The sequence below is a fragment of the Equus przewalskii genome, chromosome 2, assembly GCF_037783145.1.
Source record: "Equus przewalskii isolate Varuska chromosome 2, EquPr2, whole genome shotgun sequence".
In the NCBI taxonomy this organism is placed as follows: Eukaryota; Metazoa; Chordata; class Mammalia; order Perissodactyla; family Equidae; genus Equus; species Equus przewalskii.
The window spans coordinates 10093871-10105913 of record NC_091832.1 but is presented as its reverse complement, the minus strand read 5'-3'; the positions used below and the strand labels follow the sequence as shown (position 1 = coordinate 10105913).

The following is a 12043-nucleotide window of genomic DNA, read 5'->3' as shown; positions in this document are numbered from 1 at the left end:
TTATCCTATGGTTTTCCACATAGTATCACAATAATCCCTTGATGTAGGTATTGTAATTTTGCCCCTGAAGGTGAGGAAACTGAGGCTCATAGAGATGGAGCAAGTAAGTGATACAGCACAGAATTGAATGCAGGACTAAGTGACTCCAGACACCCCAACACTCCTTCACAATGCTCCCCTCCATTAGGGACAGCTGAACTCATGTCCAACATCACCAGAAAGGAGGGACCATGGCTGCTTCCTCGCTAGGGTGTTGACCGCACCCATCACAGGGGACAGAGAGAGGATAGAGCAAGCAGGTCAGCGTCTCAAGTCCTCTCTTCAAAAATACGTGAGATGTTAGGTAACTTTTTGTAGCCTCAGCTTCCTCATCTTCAAAGTGGAGTGATAATAACATCTGTTTCATAGAGTTGTGAGAGTCAGTTCACTTGAGGTTAGAAGGGCTTTCTATGCTAACCCATGGAGACCTAAGTAATGGAGAGACTCTGGTTTTAACAAGAGAATATGTGTCTTATTCAGTAGGATATACGAGAAGAAGGAAAAGAGAGGAAGAGGGAGAAAGAAACAGCAAAACATAACAGATGCATAGACAGACATTGAACGAAAGAGGTGTGTGTGTGTGCGTGTGTGTGTGTGTCTTGAGGCAAAGGAGAAGATCAGACAATTAGAATGTCAAATCTGAAAAGACCACTGAAGTCCATGCAGTGGAATCCAACTCTCTCACTTTAGAGTTGGGACTGAGGGTCAGAGAAGAGAAGAGACAGAGACTGGACTAGGATGGATGACCTTGACCCTGGCCCTGAGCTCTTACGGGGGCTGCAGTGCAGGAACATCATCAGGCAAGGTCAGAAATAAAGCTCCCAGACTGAGCCCCCTTTGTAGGCCCTGGAAACCGCACCTCTGTGAGGCTCTCTGAGCCCTGTGGCCCAGCCTCCCAGGGAGCCTGGATCCAGGAGATTCAGTCTGCTCTGAAATTGGAGTGATTTCAAAAAGACAAAGGCTGGCCATCCTATAGTGAGTGATTCCTACAGAAACAAGCAAGGCTCTTCTTATCTCAGAGATGCAGATCGGGAGCCACCTGCTTTGATTCCACCACCACGTGTTAGGTGACCTTGCTGTACATACCCAGCTTCTCTGGGCTGTAGCTTCTGTCAGGTGTAAAGAGAAGACCAGGCTAAATAATCTCCCCGTTCCTTTGCTGGTCTGGCATTCAAAGATTCTGGGATTCAAAGTGCATTTTACCTCACAAAGAAATTCATCATCTCCCCTAATGTCCAGGCCGGCAGCAATGGGCAGGCAAGTTTTCAGCTAATCAACTTCACAAACTGCTATGACCTTAGTGGGCCTCTCCCCTTCTGGTCACATGGAAACAACAGGCCTCAGAGATTTAGTATCAAAACAAAGGAAAATGTGCAAAACCTCTTTCCTGTGTCCCTACACCACACTCTGACTCCTCTCCATATCCTCTCTCCCTGCTCTTTTCCCATATTGCTTTTTTTTTTTTCAGATTTTTATTTTTTTATTTTTTTCCTTTTTCTCCCCAAATCCCCCCAGTACATAGTTGTATATTCTTTGTTGTGGGTCCTTCTAGTTGTGGCATGTGGGATGCTGCCTCAGCGTGGTTTGATGAGCAGTGCCATGTCCGCGCCCAGGATTCGAACCAACGAAACACTGGGCTGCCTGCAGCGGAGCGCGCGAACTTAACCGCTCGGCCACGGGGCCAGCCCCCTCCCATATTGCTTTTTGCTGCAAATTATTCTAACTGCCAGTCCACAGCCTCTCCAGTCCTCCCCGGCGTGTGAGGTGGGAAGCAACAATAGTCCCTGGACTCTGCTGAGGTCTCTGCCACCTGCAAAGTACTTTCATATGTCTGCATTTGTCCTCCTAGGAAGTGGGGATGCAGGTAGAGCAGAAAACTATCACCTACAAATTACTGACAAAGTAAGTGAGGCCCAGAAAGGGTCATGGAGGAAGGGAATGGTGGGCATGTGACCCCCTCCAGTAGGTGTGTGAGGCTCGTACTCAAAGAACGGAGGTAGGTGGAAGCAGAGCCTGGGCGGGGGCTGGCACGTGGTCAGTGCTCACTGAGTTTCTTCTGCTAATGCTGGATCAACTAAACAAATGCCAGCTCATCAGACAGACCAAGCACCACCTTCCCCAAGCGTCTCCCTCCTGACGCGCTGAGCTGCTTGAGGGCGTGGGCACAGCTTGTTTACCTCTATGTATCGCCCACGCCAGACCTGGCACAGAGTGGGTGTTCCGTAAATGTTAAACCAAATTGAACTGAATGAGGAGAAAGAAGGGGAGGCAGTGGGAGGGAGAAGGATGGGGTGGGGAGCAAGGAGCTGGGAGCTGGCTGAGAGAGAACTCTTGACTCACATAGGAGAAGTCCTCAGCATTCTGGCAGAGGAGCTTGGGAAAAATGGCCTGCCTCTGGAACCGTTCCTCATCCTCAAAGATGTTGCCATACATGAAGCCATTCATCATGGTGGAGTGGGCGTGGATGTCAATATAAAACTCCAGGCTTGTTTTCTGTTGAAAAAAAGGATAACAAATGACAAGCCTGGGGCCACAGAGCTTGCCTTAAAGGCACCAGAAAGTAAACACACACACACACACACATGCATGCATGCACACATATTCATTTCCTTTCAGCTGGACCTATGTGTCAGCAGATTTGGCAGCCTTTTGCAATGTGATTGGAGGGGTTGAGACCAGTGAGGATCAATTTCTCCTCACTTTTAATACCATCTGCCCTCAGGGTCCACCATTAGCATCCCTCTTTAGAGTTCTTCTGAAAAAGTGAGTTTTTCTGTTGGATTAAGTCATGATGTTACTTACCCCAAACAGTTAATACATTCCTGACTAAAGGCATTAGCAGAATTTGTTTCTTTTATTAATGAGACATACCTTCAGGCAACATAATTGTATTGACGTGGGCCTGCTTATGGCTTTGCCCTGACTGGGCCATTTCCAGCTAAGGGGGTCTGGGGTCAGTCATAGGCCCACTGTGGGCCTCAGCTTTCTTATTGGAAACACAGATATTTTAATTCCAACCTCAGAGAGTTAGAGTGGGAATCAAACACTGCAATAATAATTACTACCATTTACTGCATATTTACTGCATGCTGGCACCATCTGGGGAGCTTTACACGTGACATCTTAGTTACTTCTTTTATTTAACCTCATTTCATGATGCCACACCTATTCCCCAATAATATATAAATAGTGCATGGGGAAAAAAACACCTTGTAATCTGTAAAGATGCTTGTGGCTAGTCTTTCTTCGCGATCTACTTGCACATATTTAAGGCATTCTCTAGCTTGATATGGTAGTATTCCTTAGCATTCCTGTCTATGAGCTCCCTGAAGGCAGGGGGATAGTCTGTAAGCAGCCCAGTGCCCATACGTGAAGGATGCTCAGCAGCTGTGCACAGAAGGACTAAACAAATGGCCCCAGAGAGGTTACTCCACATACTGTAATGGACTGGCAGGAATTAGGGAATTTTTAGGCCCTTAGATCCTCTATGTCCTTCAAATCTGACCTTCTTTTCCTATATATAAGTCCTATTTATATTTATTAATTCTTTCTGAGACTAACAGAGGCCCCAAATGGGGAAGGAACTTGTCCAAGCTCATGACATAAGTGGGAATGAAACCCAGGTCTGCTGACCCCTGACAGTTAACTTATCATCATCAATGGCCATCGCTAGAAACAGCCAAGGCAAAACCTGGCCGCCTTTCCACCCCCTTTCTAGCATGTGGTCCTGGGAAAGAAGAAATGTCCATGCTTAGAAGGATTCTCCCTCCTTGGGACACTTTTAAACAGAGTTAAAACCAAATGAAAACCATGTTGCTTCTAGAATGTGGACCTGATGACTGTCATTTCATTTGCCTTAGAGTTGGAGTGAAAAATTCTGTCTTGCCGAGCTCCCAGCTCTCTGGGTAGCATAAGCTGTCTTTTGAGAGATACAAGATGCACTGCTCCGTGTGATATTAAACTCATCATTTTCAGCTTTGGAGGTGGAATACACAATGATTCAACAGGAGCCCTATAAAAGTCATCTTCGCAATTTTATTTTCTTCAATTGTCTGTCTTTTCCTCTGAGCTTTTGATGAGCTGCAGAGGAAAGGAGGAGGTAGACAGATGACTTAAGAAGTGTGTAAGAAAAAACTGCAATTTACATCTCCAGATGTCAGAGCCGGAGAGAGCCTTGGAAACCAGCTTCTCTGACCTTTCTTGGAACTGCCCTGGATGGAGAGGTTGCTTGCTGAAGGCGGCCAGCAAGTTCGCAAAGGAGCAAGAATTAGAACCTGGCTCGACTGATAGCCATTCTGGAGTGGCTTCCACTGCCCCGTCCTGACACCCAGCACCTAATGTGAGTTCACTTTAAATAGCCAGCAGATGAGTTATATTGATTAATTTACATGGTTCATAAGTCAAAAAGATATGAAAGAATTTACAGTGAAAGATCTCCCTTCCACCCCTCCTCCAGGTACCTAGTTTCACTCTCCAGAAGCAACTCATGTTATCAGGTTCACATGCATCCTTCCAGAAATAGTTTCTGCACAAACAAGTACATATTCCCCCCATCTTCCTCCCAACACAAACAAATAGTAGCACACTGAACACGCTATCCAGATCTGCTTTTTCTCTCTTAATATGTCTTGAAGGTAATTTTTTCTCAGTACACAGAAAGTTACCCCATCCTTTTTAACAGCCATGTATAAACTATCTAACAAGTGCCCTATCGATAGACACATGAGTTATTTCCAAACTTTCATGTTACAAACACTGTCTTAGAGATTGCCTCTGTATATACACTAATTCACACATATGCAACCATATTTAGGATAAATTCCTAGAAGTAGAATTCCTGGATCCTCTGTGTATTTGCAATTCTGATCAATATTGACAACTGACCTCCGTAGAAGGAGCAATTTACACTCCTAGCAATGTCTCTTTCTCAATTACCTTGACAACGTGGGTGGAATCAAACTTTTAGACATTTGCCAATTTGATGGGTGAAAAATGATATTTAAGATTAGTTTTAATGTCAATTTCTTTTAGTATAATTATCTTTTATTATATAGTTAAGTATCTTATCATATGTTTGAGAACTATTTGCATTTTCTATGAATTGTCTCTTCATTTCTTTGCCCATTTTAGAAATTGACTTGTTGGGCTTTGTTTCTTATTGATTTACAGAAGCTATATATAAGAGAGACAGCCTTTACGTGTAGTATACAAATGTTTTTTCTCAGTTTGTCATTGTTTTTTGACTTTACTTCTACTGGTACTTTTTTCCATGTAAAATTTTTTAAATGTTAATTTTTTACACAGATTTACCAATCTTTTGTCTTGTTGTTTGTGGGTTGAATTTTTTCATTGTCTCTTCTATTATTTCTATTGTTTCATTCTTTTATGTTTAAATATTTCATTTCAATTTTAATTTACATGGAGGTAGGGTGTGAGGTAAGGATTAAAGTTTGTTGTGCCACACCATTTATTACATTGTGCATCTTTTTCCCACTGACTTGAAAAGCAACCTTAACCATAAACATTTTTTGATATATTTGGGTTAGTTTTGGATTTTCTATTCTGTTCTAACCATTTGTCTTTTCATGTGTCAATACTATACAGTTTAAATTACATTAAGTTTACAATGTTTTTTAATATTTGGAGGGCTAGTATCACCTCATGTTTCTTTTCCCAAATTTTCCTGTATTTTCTTGCAAATTTTCCTCTTTGATATTTATAATTAGCTTGTTTCATTTTCCTTGCTCTACAAAATCCTGTGAATATTCTCAATATTTATAATATAATCCTATTAATTTTTCATATTAATATAGGAAGAATTGACTCATGACTTTGAGCCTTCCAATCCGAGAATATGTTTTGACTTTCCATTTATTCAAGTTTCCTTTTGGATATAGCAGGAAGTTTCAAAAGTGTTTCTTTTTCTCATATAGACCCTGAACATTTCTTTTTGATGCCTAGGCAGTTTATATTTTTAGTTGCTGTTGTAAATGTGATGTATTCTTCCATTAAATCTTCTAACTAGCAGTTCTTTATAAATATTAAGGCTCTTGTTTTCAACATATTTAATTTTTTTTTTTCCTTTTTCTCCCCAAAGCCCCCGGTACATAGTTGTATATTCTTCATTGTGGGTTCTTCTAGTTGTGGTATGTGGGACGCTGCCTCAACATGGTTTGATGAGCAGTGCCATGTCTGCGCCCAGGATTCGAACCAACGAAACACTGGGCTGCCTGCAGCGGAGCGCGCGAACTTAACCACTCGGCCACGGGGCCAGCCCCTCAACATATTTAATTTTTACCCAGACACTATACTAATTCTATTATTATTTGCATAATTTCTCATCCAATTTTCTTGGATTTTCATTTGCTTACTAATTCAACAAATAATCACTGAGTACCCACTATGTATCAGACAGTGTTCTAAGCACTGGAGATATGCACCAGGGAATGATCTGGGCATGACAGATATAGCAATGAACATAATAGAAAGCTTCTGATCTCAAAGAGTTTACATTCTGTGGAGAGAGAAAGGAAATAAACAAATCAATGAATAAATATACAAGACGTCAGGAGGTATTAATGCCATGGAGACAAATAAAACACAGTAAGGGAATAGAAAGTAATAGCGGTTCTGGAAAGACAGAGAGTTGAACGGAGTAGGAGAGTTAGTCTTGAGGATATCAGGTAGAAGAGTATTCCAGGTAGAAGGAGAAGTAAATGCAAAAGTCACATGCACTTGGTATGTGTGAGGAACAGCAGGGAGGTGAGGAAGCCTGGGAGGAGGGACCAAATAAAGGGGGTATTGTTTTCCAGGGTTGTAATCTTATCACTCATACATAGTAATTTTATCTCCTCTTTTTGGGTTTTTATGCTTCTAATTTCTTTTTCATGTCTAACTGCATTGGCTAGTACCTCCAAAACAATGGTAAAGGATTAGTCAGGTTCTAGGATCCCTTCTCACTCTAGAATTCTAGGGGCTGGAAAAAAACATTCTTCAGATATGAGGGAGAAATTAAAACTTTCCCGGACAAACAAAAGCTAAGGGACTTCATAGCCATGAGACTCCCCCCCCCCAGAAGAAATCCTCAAGAAGGCCCCCATACTTGAAAAGAAAAGCGAGAAAGCGGTCACAAAACACAAAGTAAGGAGATAAATAGTTAGACAGAATCTGAATAGGACAGCAAATATTCAACTATAGCATTAAGCGAAAGGGAAGGAAAACACCAAAAACAAAGATAATCCTGTCATTTTAACCACAAACTCACAACACAAGATGGAAAAAGATATGAGGAAAAACACTTAGGAAGGGAGGAGGAAAGGGACTGAATCAGTTGAGGCTAATGAATTAAGAGGTCATCAGAAAATGGACTATCTTATACATGAGATTCTCAACACAAACCTCAGGGTAAACACTAAACAAAAAAGCAGAACAGAGACACAAAGAATAAATAAGGAGAAAATAAAGAAACATATCATAAAAAACTCCATAATTCAATGGGTAGACCAAAACACACAGGACAAAAAACAAAGGAAATGCAGGAAAACTGGAAAATGAGTGATAAAATAATTACATTAAGCACTCATACATCAATAATCACCCTAAATGTAAATGGATTGAATTCTCCAATAAAAAGATACAGAGTGGTGAGATGGATTAAAGAACAAGACCCAACAATATGCTGCCTCCAGGAAACACCCCTCAGCTCCAAAGACAAACACAGGCTCAGAGTGAAGGTGTGTAAGATGATACTCCAAGCTAATGGCAAACAAAAGAAAGCAGGTGTTGCAATACTTATGTCAGATAAAGTAGACTTCAAGATAAGGCAGGTAAAGAGAGACAAAGAGGGGCAGTATATAATGATCAAAGGGACACTCTATCAAGAGGAATTAATGCTTATAAATATCTATGCACCCAACACAGGAGCACCAAAGTTCATAAAACAACTATTAACAAACCTAAAAGAAGATATTCATAATAATACAATAATAGTAGGGGACCTCAACACTCCACTCTCATCAATGGATAGATCATCCAGACAGAAAACCAACAAGGAAACAGTGGAATTAAATTAAAAGCTAAACCAGTTGGACTTAATAACATATATATATAGAACACTTCATCCAAAAACTGCAGAATAAACATTCTTCTCAAGTGCACATGGAACTTTCTCAAGGATAGATCATATGTTGGAAAACAAGGCAAGTCTTTATAAATTTAAGAAAATTGAAATAATAACAAGCATCTTTTCCCATCATAATGTTATAAAGCTAGAAATTAATTACAAGAAAAAAGCTGAGAAAGGGATAAAGATGTGGAGACTAAACAACATGCTATTGAACAAGCAATGGATCCTTGAAGAAATTAAAGGAGAAATAAGAAAATATCTGGAGACAAATGAAAATGATAGCATACCATACCAACTCATATGCAGCAAAAGCTGTATTAAGAGGGAAATTCATTGCAATACAGGCACATCTTAACAAACAAGAAGAATCCCAAATAAGCAATCTCAAATTACACTTAACTGGATTAGAAAAAGAAGAGCAAAGCCCAAAGTCAGCAGAAGAAGAGAAATAATAAAAATCAGAGCAGAAATAAATGCTATTGAAACAAAAAAGGCAGTAGAAAGGATCAATGAAACAATGAGCTGGTTCTTTGAGAAGATAAATAAAATTGACAAACCCCTAGCCAGACTGACAAAGAAAACGAGAGAGAAAGCTCAGATAAACAAAATCAGAAATGAAAGAGGAGAAATAACAAAAGACACCACAGGAATACAGCAGATTATAAGAGAATAGTATGAAAAACTATACTCCAACAAAATGGATAATCTAGAGGAAATGGATAAATTCTTAGACTCTTACAGCCTCCCAAAGCTAAATCCAGAAGAAACAGACAATCTGAATAGACCAATCAAAAAGAAAGAGATTGAAACAGCAATCAAAAGCATCCCAAAGAATAAAACCCCAGGACCACACGGCTTCCCTGGGGAATTCTACCAAACTTTCAGAGAGGATTTAATACCTATCCTTCTCAAGCAACTGCAAAAAATTAGGATTCTAGGGGCTGGAACTAGAGTAGAAAAAAGTCTAGGAAATTTATGTGAATAGGGTCTGAGTTTGAGGTCTTAGTTCTTTTCCTTCTTCATTACACATATTCAGCACTTTACTGAGAATGCCAAAGACCACAGCTACTAAGTCCAACAACACCTGATCATGTTTTGTGCCTAAACCGGCTTTATGGACTTGTGTTGGCCCAGTTAGAACGGAGCATGGAAGGCAGAAGCAGGGTTTCCAACTCTGGTTCTAATGTTAACATAATCTGTGCCCGTGGACAAGTAGCAACTCTTTGCTGTGCCTCAATTTCCTCATCTTTAAAAGTGGTTGTTGGATGGGATAGAGAGCTATGACTTTCTTAAATGTTTCATGATTTCCTCTCATCCTCAATGAAAACAAATCCCTCATTCTTCTCCAAACAGCTTCTTGCTTGGGCTTTGATTTCAGTACTTGTTACATATACCTAATCTGTCTGATAAGTATGTCTGTGTGCCTACGAGCTCTTTGAGGACAGGGACCATGTCTGACACACGTCCCATCATCTCTTACCTGTTCTGCTACAATAGCTTTCTACCTGGTTTCCTTGTTGCTTCAGAGCAATCTTCTTAAATGAAAACAAATCACGTCACTCCCCTAGTTCAATCTGTTCTACACGTCTCTATTGCTCCCAGGATAGGGACCACGCGCCTTAACAGATTTTAAAAGGCCCTGCGTGGTGTGGTCCCTGCCCCCAGGCTGGTCTCAGCTCTTGCTACTTCTGCTCTGATACTCTACACTCCAGCCACGTGGAGCTACCTGGAGTACCTCGAACTGTTATGCGCTTGACCTTTGTCTCCACATTTGCACATGATACATATCTCCTCTGCCTAGAATACATTTTCTCTTTATCTGGCTAACTCTGACACAATCTTAAAATTTAAGGCAGAAACTGAGTAGATGCTTACCAACCCCATTTCCTTTTCCTGGACCATGGAAGACATTTCCCAGTCTCCCTTGCCATTTGGTCAGGATCAAATGGGATGTGGGCAGTGGTGACAACTACCACTTCCAGGCCTGGTCATAGAACTCATACACAGTCACCCCCCTTCTCTCTTGTTCTTGTGCATGGAAGCTACACATAAAAACAAGGGTATCACAAGAAGGAAGAAGCCCATGTCCCTTAATCACTCTAGGAGGAAAACGGTCAGGGGAGTCAGTTGACCTGCGTCAGACTGTGATGAACTTTTACAGCATTAAGCCACTGAGACCTGGGAATTGCTCGTTATAGCAGTTAATATTATTCATCTGATGAGTACAAAATCTCAATTCAAATGGCCTTATTCTATCCCTCAGGATGAGTTAACAGCCTCCTCTGTGCTCTCATAATTCAAGGTACATTTCTCTCTCTCACGGTACATATCACATGACACAAATAATGCTTTGTTTATTTCCATCTCCCATTAGAATGGGAGCTCTTTCAGGCAAGGACTAACATTGTTGATTTTTTAAGTCCACAGGACCAGAGCAAGGCCTGGTATACAGTAGGTTATCATTAAAGGTTTGGCAAAAGAATGGATAGAAAATCAATCGGTAGAAGAATGAGTGAATTAAAAGAATGAGCAGATGCATCTTAAGTTTTTTTGAGCAGCCAAATGAGGTACTTTTCTGTGGCCATATCAGAGCAAGGGGTGTGTCGCTAATGCAGAGCCCCATAATTACAATTCGGGATTAAGAATAGAAGCAGGGGAAGCATCTCTGTTCTTTCCTTCCAAACTTAAGAACCTTAATTAAAACCGAGTGACGAAGGGCTGTCCCCTTGCCAGCAGCCAACAGTTCGTCCTGCAATCAGGGGCCTAAAGAGTAAATTAAAATCAGTGCCAATAAAATTAAAACCACCTTAGGGCATATTTGCAACATAATTTAGTGCAGAGTTTGCTTCCTCCTAGACGCCAGGGAGGAAATGGTTTTTTTTTTCTGCTATATTCCGAGCTGCTTCTCTGCTTCACCTCGCTTGGCACAGGCCAGAATCCGAGCTTGGTGCTGTGAGGCGATGCTGGATACTTCACATTTGGGCAGCACTTCAGAGTTTATCACATTTTCAGTCCAATGAAGGAAGGGAAATGCAATGCAGGAAGGGCGGAAGGGTTTATCTCAGGTCTGGAGATGAGAAAGAAACTCATCTCAGGCAGGGATAAGGGCGAGTTGAGAAGGGTGCTCTATTCTTCCCTCTTACAGAGGAGGGACTGAAGCTCAGAAAGTGGAAGGAACTTGCCCAAGGTCATGCAGCAGGAAGTGGCAGAGCTGGAACTCAAACACAGGCCTCTGGTTACAAACGCATGCCCTGTGTCCTGCCGTGCTCTCAGGAGCCTACAGTCCTGGAAGTCATCTCCCTGGTCAGAGGAAGGAAGCCCTCTGCTGATCCCTCATCTCTGAGCTGGGGGACTATGAGGTCTTGGGACCGATCCTATCAGGCTTAACTTCTCAAACGGGCCTCGAGTTGGGGGGTGGGAGCAGCAAGGAGCATTAGAAAACTTCCAGATAACTCCCCTACTGAGATTTGTCCCCCCAGAAGACGGTTCCCCATGGGCCTCAAGCCCAAAACAAACCAAAAAGCCCCAAATCTATTCGTTTTATTACTAAAATCTCTCCCTGTTTTTTAAAAAGTTAAAGTTGGAAGTCAGTGCACATGTCCTAAAGTAGGAAGGAGAAATTTTCAGAAAAATCGAGGACTCTTTCTTTAAAAACAGCCAACCAAATCAAATAAACAACACCATGTAAAGGACCTTTATCACGCCTAGTATAGATCTCCGAAGTGGCACAGTCAAGCCTTCCCTCCTCAGGTGCGCCCTGGCTGTGGTTGGATAGAAATTCCCGTTACCAAAGATGTGATGAATCAATGGGGACAAAAAGAGGAACAGGCAGCTAGCCCAGGGAACCGAGGGGAGGCCACAGGACCTCATCTCCTACCT

The 12043-nt window shown here is 41.6% G+C and overlaps 1 protein-coding gene across 5 annotated transcripts in view; it reads right to left on the bottom strand.

Moving 5' to 3' along the window:
* The window catches only part of AGBL4 (AGBL carboxypeptidase 4), a 1226144-nt gene that overhangs the window by 60158 nt on the left and 1153943 nt on the right, over positions 1-12043 (bottom strand). For 4 of the 5 annotated variants that reach the window (XM_070609700.1, XM_070609702.1, XM_070609701.1 and 1 more), the window contains one exon: positions 2380-2532. The exons of the other annotated variant lie outside the window; for it this stretch is intronic. In XM_070609700.1, the coding sequence (XP_070465801.1) occupies positions 2380-2532 (153 nt within the window). The remainder of the gene's footprint in view (positions 1-2379; positions 2533-12043) is intronic. 5 annotated transcript variants of the gene reach the window in all.